Below are 18,996 nucleotides of genomic sequence, written 5' to 3'. Positions count from 1 at the left end.
GCAACAGGAGCTTTACTCCAGTAATGGGGATTATGGCAATGAAGTCTATCTTTTTGAAAATCCTATTGTTTTGCTATGAAATACTTTACAAGAACTTGCATAATTCTTAAATTGAAGTTCTAACACCTGGTCAACAGTATAGTTGACTGGATCATATTGCAACTTTGTATATAAAATCTAGGACTACATAGCAATCATGTATTTAAGAGAGAGAGAAATTAAACAAATTCCTACATCATATGTAAACGTGCAGTGCAGGAGCCGGCTTTAGTAAATAACTATGCAATGGTTCAGGAAGACCTAGACTTGTGCAAAGCATTTCACATTGTCCTGCATGAAATTGTTGGCTCTAAACTGGAGAGATATAGATTTGATGGATGCACCACTCAGCACATAAGGAATTGGATGCATTCAAAGAGTTGTGGTCAACAGTTCAATGTCTGAGCAGAGACTGGTGATGAGCAGTGTTCCTCAGGGGTCAGTATCAGGACAGGTGCCATTTAACATCTTTGTAGGCAACATGGACAGTGGGACTGAGTGCACCCTCAGCAAGTTTGTCACCACCAACCACCTGTGTGGTACAGTTGACACACTGGAAGGAAGGGACCCTGCCATCCAGAGGGACTCTGGAAAGTAATCCCAAGTACAAATACAGGTGAGGCAGAGAATCAGTTGACAGTAGCCCCGGAGATGTTGGTTGACAAGAAGCTTGATATGACCCAGCAATGTGCCCTTGCAGCCTAACAAGCCAACCACATTCTGGGCTGCATCACAGGAAACGTGGCCAGCAGGTCAACAGAGGCAATTCTGCCCATCTACTCTACTCTCCTGAAGCCCCACCTGGAGTACTGAGCCTGAGGCCCCCAACACAAGATGATCACGTAAAGACGATCACAGGCTGGAGTACCTCTCCTATGAAGACAGGATGAGAACTGAGGTTGTTCAGCCTCAAGAAGTCTCCGGGGAGACCTTATAGCACTTTCCAGTATCTAAAGGGGGCCTACAAGAAAGCCAAAAGGGGACTTTTGAAAGGACATGCAGTGTCCTAATGATTACAGACTCAAAGAGGGTAGAAGGTATGTCCTGGTTTCAGCTGGGATAGAGTTAACTTTCTTCATAGTAGCTGGTATGGAGCTAAGTTTTGGATTTGTGCTGGAAACAGTGTTGATAACACAGGGATGTTTTCATTATTGCTGAGCAGTGCTTACACAGAGTCAAGGTCTTTTCTGCTTCTCATACTGCCCCATCAGTGAAGGGGGTACACAAGAAACAGGGAGGAGACACAGCTGGGACAGCTAACCCCTACTAACCAAAGGGATATTCCATACCATATGGTACCATGCTCAGCATATAAAGGTGGGGGAAGAAGAAGGGAGACATTTGGAGTGATGGTATTTGCCTTCTCAAGTTAACTATGTGAGATGGAGCCCTTTTTTTCCTGGGCTGTTCCTGACTGAACACCTGCCTGCCCATGGGAAGCAGTAAATGAATTCTTTGTTTTGCTTTGTTTGCATGCACAGCTTTTGCTTTATTTCATAAACTGTCTTTGGCTAAACTCTTGAATTTTCTCCTGTTTATTCATCCAATTCTCTTCCCCATCCCACCAAGAGGGGAGTGAGCAAGCAGCTGTGTGGTTCTTAGTTGCTGACTATTGTTAAACCACAACAGATATGAGGAAGAAATTCTCCACAGTGAGGATGCTCCATCCCTGGACGTGTTCAAGGTCAGCTTGGATGGGGCTTTGAGCAACCTGGTCTAGTGGAAGGTGTCCCTGCCCATAGTAGTGGGATTGGAACTAGATGATCTTTAAGATCCCTTCTGACCCACTCCTTTCTATGATTCTAAAACTAAATTCCAGGAGATTGCAGAGTACTTCACTTGGGTCACAAATACCCCATGCATCGCTAGAGGCTTGGGGAAAAGTCTCTGAAAAGCTGCCCAGCAGAAAAGGATCTGAGGGTGCTGGTCAACAGCTGGCTGAACGTGAGCCAGCACTGTGGCCAGGTGGCCAAGAAAGCCAATGGCATCTGGCTTGTATTAGAAACAGTGTGACCAGTAGGACCAGGGTACTGATGAGGCTGCACCTTCCACACCAGGAACTGAGGGGCTGAAGTGTGAGCAGAGACGGGCAATGTAGCTGGTGAAGGGTCTGGTGCACAAGTCTTCTGAGGAGCAGCTGAGGAAGCTGGGGTTGTTTAGCCTGGAGAAGAGGAGGCTGAGAGGAGACCTTATCGCCTCTACAACTCTCTGAAAGGAGGCTGTAGACAAGAGGAGTTCAGCCTCTTCTCCCAGCTAACAAGTGGGAGTTACAGTCTTTTCCTACGACAAAAGGAAACGACCTCAACTTGCACCAGGGAAGGTTTAGATTGGATATTAGGAAAAATTTCTTAAAGGGTCATCAAGCATTGGAACAGGCTGCTCAGGGACATGTGGAGTCACCATCCCTGGAGGTATTTAAGACATGTAGATGTGGCACTTAGGGACATGGCTTAGTGGTGGACTTGGCAGTGTCAATGATCTTACTGGTCTTTTCCAACCTAAATGATACTATGATTCTTTAAAAATACCTTTTCCCTCTTAGATGTGCTGTTTTGCATTAGCAACTTCACACTATGCTATTCACAAAAAAAGAAAAAAAAAAAGGAAAAAAGATGAGCTTTTATCTTCACCAGTTACTGTCAGCAAACTATTAAGTGATGTTCTGGTAAGTACCTGGTAAATCCCTGATGAGCACAGCCAATCCTAATGAATAAAGTTTCCTGTAAGCAACCTCTGCTGAGGCAGGGGGAGAAAAGATAATTTTCTTTAGTCCTAGATGCTTAAGACACATATTCCTGTGGTAGATTTTATTCATGTTGAAATCAAAAATACAGCCTTGATATCAAACAAAGTTCAATACTAGGAAAACGGGAACCATTTGGAAATAGCAAACCACCATCTTCATATCTATATGTACTCAAGAGTTCAGATTACAGGGTAATGAATGTACAGCTTTGCAGATATTCCACAGAGTAATTTGAATATTTTAAGGTCATAATCTCCTCTTTATATGCAATGTATCAATTTAAGAAAATATTTTCCTTCAATATTAAAAAACCCTTACATCAAAAACCACAACCCCTCCCATCTGTTTCACATATATTGAACAACACCATCATCTCAGACTGAAGATGTTCCTTATGACACTTTATCATATTCAATATGTCCATGTTCAATATTCTATCCTGAGGAGGAAAAATTTAACATTATTTAAGATAAAGAAAAAGTTACATAAAAATTAAAAGCAAACTAACTACACAGAAGACTCTAGGATCCTACTACTAGCACCTAAATAGAGGATGGAGAGTAGGAGGATCAGTGCCCCTGTAAGTATCGATTTAGAATCCTGAAATTGTGTCTTTAGTCTCCCTCAAACATTAATTCATACACCAAGATGTGCATTTATAATAGAAAAACGCATACTGTTACAGTTATACTTAGTCTAGGGCACCTGCTTTCTCCGTGTGCCACCCCTCAAATTCATTGTGGAGTAGCAACATCAAATTCGTCTGGCAATATTACTCTTTCTGGCTCACCAGAACAGTCTCTGTCATCAAGAAACTCATTCAAAATCATCTCCTGCCCCAGAACTTGATTTCGTATCAGCAACTATTAAGACTTTATCTTACACATTATTAGTTTAAGAATTACTTTTATAAATCACACAAAAAGGTCCATCTAGCTAACTATTTGTTTCTGACAGCGAACAACAGCAAATCATAAGGACAGATATAAATACACAGCAAACAAACAACTTCACTTCCCTACAATACCCTTCCAGCCTCCAGCAACTGATGGTTCAAGGACATTGCAAACCAGACACACTGACTTTATCCCTAATGTATTTTTCCTCCATGAATATATTCAATTGTTTCTTGAAGCCATGCAAGCTTTTAATATCCACAATGCCTGATTCGGAAAGCTCCACAGCTTAATAACGTATTGCACACAGACCTGTACTTGCCATTTGTTTTGAAACTGGTACAGTATTTAATTTGATGCTATTATGTCTAATGAAAGAGAGAGTCAATAAACTGATCCCTGCATATCTTTTCCATGTTACTCTCTTCTAAGTTACCTCTATCACACTCTCAGTCTTCTCATCAGTCACTCAACAATGAAGGCTTTACTTAATTCACTCACCCTTAATAGGTATCTTTTCTACGCCATCTGTGATGATTATGACTGCACAAGAACTGCATACAGTATTTGAGAGTACACAATGAATTTACGCAGTAGTCATAATAACGTTATTCTCTCTGAAATGAAAGCTAAGATTTTCATAAAACTAATATAGCCATCAAGAGCTCCTTCCTGAGTAGCAATTACCGTGTCAAAAGTTATTGCGGCATACATAAACCTAGGATTATTTACTTCCCCATATACATTATTTTATAATTTATCCACATTTTTCTTTAGAGGGCTAGACAAAGACAGAAGATTATATGGAGAGATCCTGAAATACAGCAGCAAAATTCTGCTTGTATTCTACCCCAAATTTCCCATTTCCTTATTTTCTCTCTATTCCATTACACAAACTCTGTCCATTACAATGAATCTTCCAAACACCAGCCACTGAATACACAGATCATTTGTTTATGCCTCTGTGTCCTAGGCATGGAACATCTTAGTTTCAAGCACCTGGGACGTACCTCAGACTAATAACAACCCCAAAACATAAAAAGGTTTTTATTTTCCTTCCCATGATTCTTCAGAAGCAATTGGAATTAATCTTTCTGGTCTTGTTTTACATTTTCTTTCGTCTTGCAAGTGGCTTGATTTTGAAGATCTCTGCAGATCCCTTGAGCAGTCACTGCCAAATCACCTTTACTTTAAAAACTGTTTTTACCCCTCTTTAGATAGTTAATAGACCTCTAAATTATTTGATAACATTGTTCTGGCAAAGTGCATATTCTGTTTATTTTAAGCAAATTTCTACAAGTTCTATATAGGTGCACTTTAAGGTCATGACTGGAGTCCGTTTTCAGCTCCTCTTCCAGAAGACTTTTTTAACAAAAAACTACAGCCACAGCCTAAAGCTACTTGTAAAACGTAACAAGTTACTCAAGCTTCCAAAGCACTGCCAAGCTTGTTAAGTCCAATGTCATTGAAGAATGGTCAATTCCAGTTTTACTGACATAAGACTGTGTTACTAAATTTTGTTATACTGAGCTGATTTTTGTTTGCTTTTTAAATTTGCAGTATGAGCTGCCTGTAATCTTAGACTCTAATACAGCAACTATAGTGCAGTTTTGCACAGAAAAGCAGATTACATTAAAACATAGAGACATATTTGGGATGCAAAAAAACATATCCCTGCATTTTGAAAAATATATAATAACCCCTCATTCCAGCTCAATTTTAAAGAAGAACAGAGCAAGTAATACTTTACACTTCCAAAAAGGAAAGGAATATTGCAATAATTAAGAATGTGAATTTTACAAGAAAAAAATATAAAAGCACTGCCTTTACAAATGAAGTTTTGAGAAATAAATGGTATCACAGAATTCTCCCACCCTGCACCACAAATAACAATAATATGCTGCACTACTCAGGTCTTCCAACCTTTATGCTGCAGAGAAAGGGAGAGTAGTACAGGAGTAATAGCATGGGTCTGTGTAAACTTGGGATACAGAAGGGGCGATTGCACTGACACCTAACATGCCATAAGCAGCACCCACGCCTCACTATGTCTTCCTTTTATATCAAAAAGGCAACCCTGTTTTCTCAGAGCATTTGCACAAAAGGTGACCCCACATACAACAGAAGAAAACACGATTATAGTCTCCTCTCAAGAAACAGCCTGAGTTTGCTACATAAAAATATAAAGCATGCTTTATTCACACATTTTCAATTCACTACAACATAAAAAGCCCACAGGTCATGTTTGTATGATGCAGTTAACATAAAACTAAGAGCTTACCGCAATCAAAATAAAATATTCCTTACTGGCATTACTTCAATAATTGACCTAGCCCAGGGTCATTTTAAAACAGTTTAAATGCATCATTAATCCAGGGTATTCTAAAGCAGCTTTACTAATATGCTATAATAAATTAGAACAGAGAAGCAAGGTTGCAGTTAGCATGCATTTAAAAAAATAATAATATGATAACAAAATATGCCAGACATGCAGATTAGAGCAACATGAAAAAGAAGGCACAATAGCAACATGACTCAGAAGTTCAAGAAATATATTTGATGGGATGTATTTTCCTTATTATTCTCCTGGGTACACATTTGTCTGACTTTCATGTTTCCTTCCTGTCACTTCCATCCTAGCATTCTGGCAGCTTCTCACTCTCCGCTATCATTAAAAGAGAGTAGCCAGTCTTTCAAACAACCAGATCAGTAAAGTGGATATTAATCTGCAATACAAAGGAGGTTACTAAATGGAAGAGAAGGTCAGTTGTTTATTTTAGATCACATATGTCAGGAGAACAGCAGGTTAGCAAAGTGTATTGTAAGGACGGCAGCGCTGGGCAAGTGTTTTTGAACAAACTTGTGTATGTTCTCCTAAAAAATCTGTACGGAAGTCCACTGTCTAAAGAGTAGAAATGACTCACAGGAAAGACTGGAAAGAAACAAAGGCATAAATTAAATGAGTCAACATCATTATTTCCTACATATTTTAGGACTTTGAAGCAGAGAGCGAAAAAAGTCATCACTGTTCAAAAACAAAGGTCAGCTCGCATACAATCTGTGCTTAAAGAGGGACAAGACACAAAAAGAAAAAAATCCATATTTATTAAAAAACCCCCTGAAAATGCCAAAGACGCTGTAGATTGTACCGAATTCATACCCATTAATATATGCTTCTCCATGTATTTGCATGGTGTCTCACAAAATTGTTCCGTTCCTTGCAAGATTGTTGGCACGTTACATTAAGAAAAATAAATTCCCTCTCCCTGTAGGAAGCAAAGACGGTCCCCTCACCTCCTTCTGCCCATAAACAAACATACACGTCCGTAGGTATATGTGTACATATATAAACAAAAGGAAAAACTCATAGCCCACACTAATAAGAACCTCTGAAGAATCTCTTCTACTAACGATTTCTTTAAAATTCATTGAATGAGAGTTTCACTTCTGATGGAATTTTAGTTTTAAACTTTATCAGTAAGATTTTACTCGTATGTCAAAGAACCAACATTATTACAACACAAGAAAGTGGCAAATTTTTCCAAGGCCTATGTCTTGGAAGACGTTACAAAGTGCACAGGCAGTAAATACATGTGTCCTGGCCTTGATCTCCCATGTTCATTTGTCATTCACATCTATTCCAGATGCAGAAGCAGGTTGCTGCTTAGCATGATCCCATTTCCATTTCCTTGTTCCCAATATAAAATACAATTTTTCTTCATTGCTTCTGAAGGAGACATCTGTTCTGAGTCTAGAGTATTTAAAGAAAAATATATCTCACATGTTCATATTGAAGTTGCTTCAAAGAATATACGTTAATCATGACTGCACACACTACGGCACTTGGAATTTCTGAGTAGTATTGTGTCGAGACACCACCTCAGTTTTATATTAATAACAACTCTTTGTCAAGCAGTTTCTCTCAACGCTTTGTGTACGAATGGTTTAAACAACATCTCAGCATCTCCATCTGTACTGCTCTAGGTGCCCCCTCTCCTCATGGAGCAAGAAGAAAAGGAAGACGAGGAAAGATCACAGAAAGTTGTAGACTGTGTTTCCAGTCAAATTTATTTCCCACCCCTCTGCAGCTTTGCTGCTTTTCCCTGATGGAGTCCCAGAAGTTTCCTGTCCTTCTCTGCAGTCATTCCTGCTCACACGGCATATCTATTTGCATTGCTGAAGATGGCAGCTTTCAATTTTGCTTTTAAATTCCATCAGTAGAGGCAGCTGGTAGAGGCTGGTAGAGGCAGTTTCACTTTCATGTTAGCAAAGCATAGGCTAACATATATATTCTGGTTGCACTTTCATTGAGCTTGTATTTCTTAAATGGACTACTTTAGGAAGAATGGAGAGAAAAACCCACACTCTTCTCAGGCTATAAAGTTCGAGTAATATAGCTCAAAATAAAATCTAACCATTGTTAGGAGTGTCTCCATGTAGCTGGAGAAATTCCTACTGCTTCACCGTTATTAGGAATTATGTCAAGGATGCCCTTATGCTGAAAAAGATGTAATCTGATGTGAAACACAGGTTAAATATACTGCAGGAATATTTTGCTGTGAGGCTTTTGCATGTAATTTTTTTAGTTTTCTGCTACCTTTTACAGCCATCCCAAGTATTTTTTATGCCCTTGTATGTTGTATCTTTAATGATCCTTTAGTAACTTTAGTGGAGAATTTGTTACTCCATATCATAAAAGTTCTGAATTTACATTTTTACACTAGTGTTATAATTGCAAAATTTAATCAGCAATTTGACTGTCACTTTAGTTTATATTGAGCAATTTTGAAAAAACAACATCCGTTCAAGCCTGTCATTCATTTTGTACCCATAACAAATGCAACTTAAAGTGTAGTCATTTATCAGAGTCTGAGAAAAATAGAAATTTATTGCTTGTAGGATGGCATTAACATGTCTTTTACATGCATTCTCTGTGCTAATGTGAAGCTACCCCTCTATAGAAAAAGCAATCTAAAAATTTCCGTGATTCAATCCAATATATTAATTTACTCAGCAGCCAAGTGAGATATCAAAAACACAGAGGATAAAATATTTATCTCACAGTAGTAGAGACGTTAACATTGCAGGGCCTGTATTTCCCAGGCACTGGCTCTGAACAGAGACACAAGGAGTCCTTCTTCTTCCCCACCTTTATCTATAAACAGAACTTGTCATAGGCTGCTATAATATGTTCTTACTTGTCCTAAGTATTTGTTTGCATTCTCCTAGAAAACTATTTTCAGAGAGCAACAATAAGTAAACAAGCTAAAATTTTCTAAATAAATTCATCTGGTTTTCTATTTTAAGTACAAGTATGAAAAATTATGCTTCTTTAAGCAAATGAGCACCTTAAGTTAGTCTGATAAATCTACACTTATACACTTCAGTGAGCAATCCAATTTCTAAAGCACTGGTGTCCTGACAAAATTCTAGTTCAGATAATTACTCTGCCTAGCTAAATCTCTTAGCAGTATCGTATGCTGTCATAAACTGCTGTGTAGCGAAGAAGTAAACTGTTAAATTGCCACTGCTTCTTAAGCACAGAATCAATGGTCTATTGCTGATTGATGAAACATTTAGGTTGTATAGGTCAAATTTTCTAGTCTACTATGTCAAATCTGCACTGTAAATTTGGCATTAAAAGGAACAAACAAAAAACAACAAATGGCAAAGCACAGCAAACTGCACTGGATATGGTAGCCCTTAGATGGCACAAACCTGACACAACTGTCACGGCACTGCACGTTTACGCTACTGCCAGATGGTACCAATCTCCAAACTCCTTGTTGCTGCAGCTCTCATATGAGCATACTGCTCATATGGCCCTGAAAACAACACGTAAATGTTCTTCAACTTCTTCAGGGAGAAGTCTGTCTGATAGGCTTGAACTGTTGCGGAGGTGGTTTCCAGTGATCTAATGAAGCATCTGTCAAAGACCGTTGTGTCCTGTCATCAGAGATAGGGCTGAAAAACTCAGACATCTGATGGTAACCAACAGCTGGAGGTGATGGTGGGGATAGGGATGCTGTAGTTATCTGTTAAATCCACATGTGGCTAGATGAGTCTCGTATTCCAGCTAGTGACTGCTTCCTAAGGGCAGAGGTTTTCAATAACCAGGATTTGACCAAAAGAAAGAGATGATAGGAAATTCCTTCAATAGGATCTTCCAAGAGATCTTAAAACGACAGCATAAGATACAACTGTCCCTGTGAAACACAGCCTTGAACAGAAACATGACAGCTGTGACCCTTCAGAGTACAAGCATCCAGGAAAGAGTGGGATATTGTAGCCTACATATTTCTATGTTAGTTGGACATACACCTCATCATTTTTTTTTCCTGAAATTCTCTTAGTATATTGTTCTTAGTTCAGTGACTAAATACGTGACTTGAATCACCAAGTGTTTGCATAGACTTGGAGCCATGTCACCCTCTCGATGAAGAAAAATATGTGAAAATCATGGAAATGAAAGCAAAGAATTTGAAAGATAAATTCAGAAGTAGTTAAATTCCTGCAATAGATTTTCTTCCTCTTCTTTACCTCTTGAGCAAAGCTCCGGAAGCAGGTGTCTCCCACGGTGTTTTTTCATAAAGAAGAGGGAAAGATTTCTCTGTTGAAGAAAAATTTTGAAAAAAAAAATTACCCAGACAAGCATATCACGCAGTGAAACTCCTCCAAATGTGACAATTGTCAAAATCAGCTTGAAACCAATGAATCACTATAGAGCTTGACCTTAAAAACCAGTTTACATTGTGTGTTGATGGTGAATGGGATAGAATTAATTTTCTTCACAGTAGCTGGTAAGGGGCTGTGTTTTGAATTTATGCTAGAAACAGTGTTGGTAACACAGGGATGGTTTTGTTGTTGCTGAGCAGTGTTTATACATGGTCAAGGCCTTTTTTGCTTTTGTACTGCCCTGCCAGCAAGGAGGCTGGCAGTGCAAAAAAAAAAAAAAAAAGTTGGGAGGAGACACAGCTAGGACAGCTGAAACCATCTGACCAACAGGACATGCCAAACCATTTGACATCAGACTCGGCAATAAAACTCAGGGAAGAAGGAAGGGGGGACATTAGGAACACCTGCTTGCCTTTACACATTTTAAAGAAACATTAAAAACTGATATTTTTTTCAGTCAGCGTAATTTGGTCTCTTCACCACGAGGAACATTTACAATACATGTAGGATTTTTAGCTTGGGATTCCCAAGTTGCGTTGTATTTGACTCATTGATCTCTGAGTTAATTTTTTTATTTAAAGTAGCCAACTGTGCCTACTCTTGGCCCAAATCCATCAAAATAGTTACTATACACTCAGTTTTGCTGAAGTCAATTGCTATAAACGTGTGCATCAGCATATTGCTAGACAAAGACCATAAGTTACCCATCTAAGCATTAAAAACACAAGAAAAGCTGAATTGTTCTTTCTTTATGTGAACAGACATCTGCCTACACACACAGTTGCATCTCCACTGAATGGTACACACGGTGCAGTCTGGCTTCTGACCAGGATGCACCTACAGTGCCACTGCAATTCTCCAGGGCCAAACACAAGAGAAATGCCCAGCACAGGGAGATACGGAATTTCAGGAAAGAACTGAGCATCATGTCCCAGTGAGGGGTGTGCCCCCCTAGTCAGTGAGCAACCTTGCACTCCACTGCAGTCCCCCTCATCGCAGTAGTCTTTCTACAAGTCCAACTGCTGGCATGCACAGAGGTTTCTTGACCCTGTGTTTTATTTTAGATTAATCCAAAATGACTACACACATTAGCTGAAATGCATTACAAATTTGGAGTTAAATGGAAAGAAAATTAAATATAGAAACCAGTCCATTTTATCCTGTAAGATATACTCTGTTTAGTAACATTCCTGAAAATTGATACGTGTTAAATTAACCACAGGAGGGCTCCCTCTGGTATACCGAATACAACAGCATCATACTGTTTATTGCCAAAAATAATATTGTATCTTAAAAGTAACAAAGATTTTAGACCTCAAATTATATTTTCCTCAATAGGCTCCAATACATACAGGGGAATAAAATTATATTTGAACAATTTAGATAAAGAAGTGAATTACAGAAGTGTTAACTGTATGGCTTAAACACCTAAAAGGCAAACTGACATTCCCAGTGCACTGCATTTTAAGACATTGTTTTGTCATGCCACGTATAGGGGGGCTCTGGGAGCTGACACACCAGCACAGCAATGAAGAGGGCTGTAGTATAAAAGAGCATTGAAAACACCAGGTCCCAGCTGCTGCTCTGGGGAGAGAAATGAGGACTTGCTTAGGACAACAGCACATGCATAGAAACTGAGCAGAGAAAGCGAGGCTTCATACTAACAGTATTTCTTATGGTCTGATAGGTACTCTCCAAAAATAGTACAAATGAATGTTAGTAACAGTCAAGCAGCTACTTTTGTAAAGTTGAGACTGTTTGTCATTCTATACTTTATTTGCTCCTCTGCTAAAGAGAAACCAAACTCCCACCTCATAAGTTTGCAGTGAAAGCAAAGGTGAGACAGTGGAACTAAATACATAAGTAACTGACAGCGTCCTGACAGTGTAATAAGAGAAAATAGGTGTGTATTTGTATCCTAAACCAAATGATAATTTGTACAACATTTTGCAGCTGTTGAAATTAACTGGAAATACAGCTGGGGGGGGGGGGAAGAAAATTTTTCTCTCAAGATACAGCTTTTATGAAGCTCCAGAAAGAGAATTCACCAACCCAAACTTTGTACTTCACTGCAATCAATAGTAAGTCAACAGAGTTAACTGTCCTGGAAAATTTATGATTACCAGAACTTGTGTGCTAAACATTAGGAAACATTGCACTTTGGGGTAAATTTAAATTTTCACCTCTTTCACAGACTTCAGAAACTAATGACTGTTTGCAAGACAGATTTCAGGCCGAAACCACTTCCTGGATTCAGAAGACAAAGTCAGTACTTTCACAGCCAGTGGAAGGTTAATTTTGTGCCTATTTGCCAACTATAACACAAGGCCACATGATTTGCAAGGACTAAGTTCTCCTTATGCTAAGGAGTTCATTTAAATCCATACCTCACGTATCCCGTGAGAAAGAGGCTAATTGGGGCTAACCACATAGAAATAAGGACTTCACAGGACAAAGGAAAGAGAGTGTGACTCTATCCCATGGAACAATGCTTTCCCCTCACAGCATAGCTGTATTTTGCTCTTTGTTCTGGACACCACGCATGCACCAAAACAAAAAGGGCCAAAACCATCGGGAGTTTTTCCAGCAGAAGTGCCTCAACCAGGAGGTTAAACCTGCATGCCTCAATGCACCAAAGTAAAAGTGAAATGAAGCCAGAAATCTACCTTTCTTCCTTACTTTACACATCATAAAGCATTTCATTAATACACTGAGTATGTATTACAGAGCATCTGTGACTAAGAGATGCTGTTGTTCAATCCAACTTTAAGTGAGGAGATTTGACACTGGGCAGCAGGAAGATGACAAATCAATGAAAAAAAGTACAAAATGAAGTTGAACTATATCAGGGGTTACTTCATTAGACTGCCTTCCTTTCAGTCACCCACACTGGCATCCCATATAAACCGAAAGAAACATATCTCACAACACTTTTCACCAAATACCTACACTACAGACACTAGAAAGCTGCCGCAAGAAAGTTGGTTCTTTTATATGAAATTATGTTTCATATACTGAAAGGGTATAAACAGACAAGGATAAAACCTTACTGTAGCCAAACAAAGTAGTACTAACTTTAGATAGTGTGAAATACCCAGATTTGGATCGGGATTACATCCTACTGGTTGTACTACATTATTGCTTTTCTTCCACAGAAAACAAAACTGAAATTAAGTTTTATTAGCATAACTTAGTATCAAAAAAACCCTGGCTTTGGAATTTTATCAAAAGATCAGATAGGACTTTTATATCACATATATATATGTATACATATATAATATCTCAATCACAAAACAAAAACAAACGAACACACATACCTCCCAAATTAAACTACCTGTAAAGAGTTTTTTAACCAAAACTCAAGGACACATGTTAAGGAATAAGACTTTTTTAAAAAGGCAATAAAAATATCCTATTTGACTTCCCTTATTCCCACAATATAGCAAGGAAGACTGACTTAGAAAGATTTAAACCAGAAATTATCATTTTTTTCCTCATGTGTGCCACTTTACTATCAAACTATATTTTATGAAGATCTTGCTGCACCATGTAACTCAGAACCTATGTACCTTTACTCTTGAAGCTCCACTTTAAATAGTGTGAGAAACCAAAAGTAAATAACAATTATCAAAATATAAAGATCAAGCCTATTAAGTTCTCAAGAGAAAAACCTACGAAATCACAAAGGTTTATAGAACGTTTCTGTGAAACAGAGATTCATAGAGACTAATAATGTTTACAGAATTCATGTAAAGTGAACAAAATCGTTGATGTTGTCTGAAATCACAGTTGTCAATATCATTTTCTCGTCTTTTAGTTTTTCCTACAGAAGAGCTTCTCTGCTCAGAAACAGAATTTGCACAGTGACAAAAAATACTCTTATGTAACTTACCGTAGCACTATTTTAATGCATAAAAAAATCAACTTATTTTGTCATATTAGAATTTCTAGATAGCACTAAAGAACACAAGTACCTCTTCTAGGCACTGGGAATGACATAGTCCCCAGGGGACACTGTTCTACCATTGACAGAAACAGCCTATTTTTGCATTGTGGACTGCTTTCAAACAGCTCCTATGCTTACTGCTGTCAGGGTATCAATGCCTCCTTCATCAGCCTGCTATGCCTCCTTTGCTCTGGTGCTGTAGCAAGCAGCTGAAGTGACAGGAGAGGATGACAGAGCCCTCATTCACAGGGAAGTCTGGGGATGTCTGTTTTAGCAATGAATTGGGAAATTTAATTTATAACTAGGCAAAACATCATTTCCCTATGCCATCTCTTCAAAAACACCTGATGATCGATAACATGAATTTAATTGTTCTTAAAACAAGATGGCACATTTATAAACGTTACTGTCAATATCAGAATACCACTAGACACACATTTTACCCATGAGGGCAAAACCACTTCAGCCTGTAATCAAATTATTGAAGTCACAGACAGCTCTACCTCTCTTCCCTGGTCAGGACACACTACAGCAGACCAACTATACATCACTATCACATGCTGACTCTAAATACATACCTATGTAACCTAACACAATCTTAGAATACATAAGAAAAGTCTGCTGCAGTTTCAGTACGACTGACATCTAAACTTGTGTTAAGTCACACTAAGTATAAAGTAACTGAACACCTCAAGGGCAAAGAATGACTGCGCTGAGTGTGTAAATTCTTGCATACCTTACTAAATTATTAGGGAAAAAGTTAACAGTTCTACTATGATACTATTTCTAATGCAGTATCTTCTCACGTGACCTCATTTTTAGTAAAGTCACAAGGAAGTCTTACCGTTTCCTTTGTATTTAAGGAAGTTGAACTCAAACTTGTATTTCAACTCTTGTTCCTTCTAAGTATTTTGGGTTATAATGTGCACAGCTAAAGACACAAGTAACCTAACTGCATTACTCACCTGTACTTCAACCTGTTTTCCCCACTGGGTAATGACATTGCCAACATGATTTCAATACTTACCGTGATAACAGAATAACACCAGAGTCAGTTGTAAGGTTCAAAGTTGCACTGCTCATTTTTACTGTTTTCCCATTAAACAGTCCCATTACTCCTCAATTAGTATTCAGGTTGGGAGAAAAGGGAAGGGGAAAAAGAAAAAAAAGAGAAAAAAGGAAGCTAGTAAAAAGACCTCTTCAGAAAATGTAGGATTTAAAATTTTCTGGGGTCTCACTAGCAAGTCTCACTAGCCCTTTATGTATGCTCAGCTGCTTATTTCCAAGGTTTTCTTCCACCACTTTATCCAGAACCCTTTTTTCTTTTTTTTATTTAAAAAGTTATCTCCCTTTGACTGCTAACCAATCATGCTCTACTTAAGAGTGCAGTCTTGAACATTAGAAATATCATCTTATGTCAAGGCATGTGTGTTCTTAAGAGCCATGCAACACATGGAAATCATTATTTGCATTGGAAACTGAAAAGACTGCAGTGTGCACCTTGTAAACTAATGACAGACATTTATGATTGTGTATAATTTTCTTTCAGCAGAAATTACTTCCAACTAAATTCTAGCACCTGACACCTACTGCATTTTAAAACCCATGGACACATAAAGTAAGCTTCAAATTAAGAAGCTATTCCTAACTTCCTCCTCTAGTAATATTCAGGATATTTCATTAACCAAAGTTATGATATTTTGGAGGACTAACTTCTGTAATGGATAGCTATACTAACAAAGAATCAAATATATTACTCTTCAGTTGAAGTCATTGATTTAAATAAGTTTAGTATGTAGGAGTGCATCACATACATGGGTGATGACCCTTGAAATGAAGACTACTAATACAATACAATCATAAATTATGCCACCTAATACATTCTAACATGAAGGCTATGCAAGTGGTAAACAAGTTAAAAGACCAGACAATTCCTTAATTTCTTACTAATGATCTATGAAATATCATGTTAAATTTAAATTACACTGACAATTATAGTGTAGGAGCATAGCACTGTTGAACTGAGCAAACATAAGCTTTGGTAAATTACGGGCAAGGTTATAAAGAACTGCATTACAACAACTCCTTAAAACTAAACTTCATTTAATGCAGGTCATACTGTGATTTATGAGCCATACACAAACCCAGCAAGTCAAAGAATAACTCAAGAAAAAAAACCAGCTTATGTCAACTGCTGTTATTAATAATAGTGATCGAGGAAATAGTAAACTGAAAATATTCGGGAGTTTGTTGTGACATCAGTCTGACATGCAGTTACACACAGTGTAGCTGTATCAGGTCACAGTAGTAATATTCAGAAGAGAAAAATACTGCCAGTCACTTCTGTCGAGTTTTCAACAGAAGAAAAAAAAAATCTCGGCGGTAAGACACCTAGATGGATCTCGAGCAATTTCAGCGGACCTACAGCCACACATCAGTTCGAGAAGTATTGCAGACAGGCAAACAAAAGTTGCGGTAAAACCTCCACTTCTCGTAATGAAAATCAGAGCCCAGCATCACCCTCGGCTCACCAACGAAGCACACAAAATCCCAATTCCTCCTAATTTCACAGGCAGCCTGTGTGACTGCTCACCCCCGTCCTTGCCGGCGAAGCCCAGCCCGGAGGGCTCAGATGTTCGCTCACAACTTTCTCTCCCCGGCGCGGCGGCGGGACGAGCGCACGTGCTGCCGCTCCCCGCTCCGCGCACCCCGCGCCGGGGCCGGGCCGTGCCCCGGGAGGCGGCAGCGCGGCGGGGCACGGCGGGGTGGGCTGGGCTCCCGGGCGGCTTCGGACCTACCTGCGGCTCGGCGGGCTCGGCCGGCTTCACCAGGTGCTTCTCCTTGTAGAGAGACCAGAGGCCGATGTCAGGCAGGAAAATCAGAGCCGCGGTGAAGAGCAGCGTCATTTGCAGAAACCTCTTCTGTTTCCTCTTCATGGCCAAAGCCGGGCTGCTCTGCTGGCGGCGGCGGTGTCAGCTCCCCCAGCACCACGGGGCCAAGTCCTTCCCTCCCCGCTGTCCCTGCGAGGGGCCCGGAGCCGCGGAGAAACTTCGCCCTCCTCACGCCTGCCCACCCCGTGCCCGGGCGGGGCCGCCCCCCGCGGCGGCGGCGGTGCCGAGGCAGGCGGCCGCTCCCCCCGCCCCGACGCGGTGCTGCGCGGCGCCGGTGCCGCTCCTGGGGGAGCTCATGGATCCACCTGCGCACAGAGCGGCAAACAGCCCGGCACACGGCGCCAGAGGGGCAACAGAAATATATATTTAAAAAAAAAAAAAAAAAAAAAAAAAGGGAAAAGCCCTACAACCCGAGTCCTCTAAGCGACGTGGGACCAAGAGCGCCCCCTCCGCCCGGCTCCGCCGGAGCGCTGGCGCTGCGCGCAGCTCCCGCAGCTGGCCTCGCCCGCCCGCCTCACGTCCCCCTGCCTGCCCGGGCCCGGGCCGGGGGGCGCGGCATCATGAGCTCATCACGCGCAATTTGCTAAGCAAGAGTTTAAAAAAAAAAAATCAGGAAAAGAGAGCTGATGCCGGAGCAGCGGCACAGCGCGCCCGTCCGCGCCGGGGAGGCGGGCAAGGAGAGGCGGCCCCGCGCCCCCCGCCACCACGTGCGCCGACCGGGCCGGGGGCAGGCGACATCGGGCCTGCCCCACCGCGCCTCCTCATCCCGGCCGCCCCATGTGCGCTATCCGCCGGCTCCGCGGCTTTTCCTCCGGCGGACGAGGCGCTGAGCGGGAGCCTGGCTCGGGTTCCGCGGGCCGGAGCCGGGCGGTGCTGCTGCTGTTGCTGCCGGTTCAGCCGCCGCGCACCGGGGATGGGGTTTGGAATTCCCGTTCCGGTCCGTCCTCCTCGGCGCTACGTGAAACGCGGGGGGAACCGCGCGGAGAGCCCGCGGGTTGCTCCCTGCCCTGGGGCCCGGACCGCTCCGCCGGGCAGTGTCGGGGCGCTCACCTACCGGGCTATCCCCGTGCTCCCCCCGCGGCGCCGCCTTCCCCGAGGCTGCCCGACCGCAACCCCAGCAGCTCCAGACTTCTCCGAAACGCGGTCACCCCCCACTTCGGTAGTCGAGGGAAGGAGATGCTCAAAGCAATGTCGACTTGCACCCAGCTTGTTGCAATCGAACCCGTTTGGGCTTGTGGTCAGAGTTCAGCTGCTCGTTCTGACCACGCAGTGCAATTAGCTTTTCTTTTCAAACTAACTCCTCTAAGCAAAAGAGGAGGACACTCAGGTTAAGCTTACTAGGACCTAGTGCCCTTTAAGCTTTGTCACATCAAACAGTGGGAAAGTGTGTACGAGACTTGTAACATTAACGTGTTCAGAATGAATATTGAAAAATAAAGGTATATCTAACTTCTTTTTTTTTTTTTTTCTGTCTTGCATGTAGAAAGCTACCACTTCAGTGACAGTCCATGTTTCTATTGGTGGCTAAAATATTTCTGAATGTCTATGTCTTAATCCTGCAGTAAGAATCCTCTTTCTGTAACCACAGTGCATCTCTACAAATGATGAGAAGTAGTCCTCTCCTTTTCCATGGGTGAGATCAGTCTTGTCCATCCACAGAACTATCTTGTGCAGAAAGGATTTCCTACATATGCATAAAACAAGAGGCAGTTAAAGGTTATTTTTAGGAGAGTAGCTGGAGATAAAAGAAAGCTTGTGGGAGGAACAGGAAAACTGAGCGATGAAGGTGGGATGGGAGGAAAT

At 40.9% G+C, this 18,996-nt stretch overlaps 1 protein-coding gene across 1 annotated transcript in view; it reads right to left on the bottom strand.

The window, feature by feature from the left end:
* Window positions 1-17,544, bottom strand: part of LOC113983963 (polypeptide N-acetylgalactosaminyltransferase-like 6) — a 257,358-nt gene extending 239,814 nt beyond the window's left edge. Inside the window, exon 1 of the mRNA XM_039384404.1 lies at window positions 17,101-17,544. Coding sequence (XP_039240338.1) covers window positions 17,101-17,238 — 138 coding nt within the window. The 5' untranslated portion in view covers window positions 17,239-17,544. The remainder of the gene's footprint in view (window positions 1-17,100) is intronic.
* Between the last annotated feature and the right edge of the window lie 1,452 nt (window positions 17,545-18,996).

The sequence above is a fragment of the Pipra filicauda genome, unplaced genomic scaffold (assembly GCF_003945595.2).
Source record: "Pipra filicauda isolate LSUMZ 115617 unplaced genomic scaffold, ASM394559v2 scaffold350_size761097_pilon, whole genome shotgun sequence".
NCBI classification, from domain to species: domain Eukaryota; kingdom Metazoa; phylum Chordata; class Aves; order Passeriformes; family Pipridae; genus Pipra; species Pipra filicauda.
Note: the sequence above shows the minus strand (reverse complement) of the source record. Positions and strands in the feature narration are given on the sequence as shown.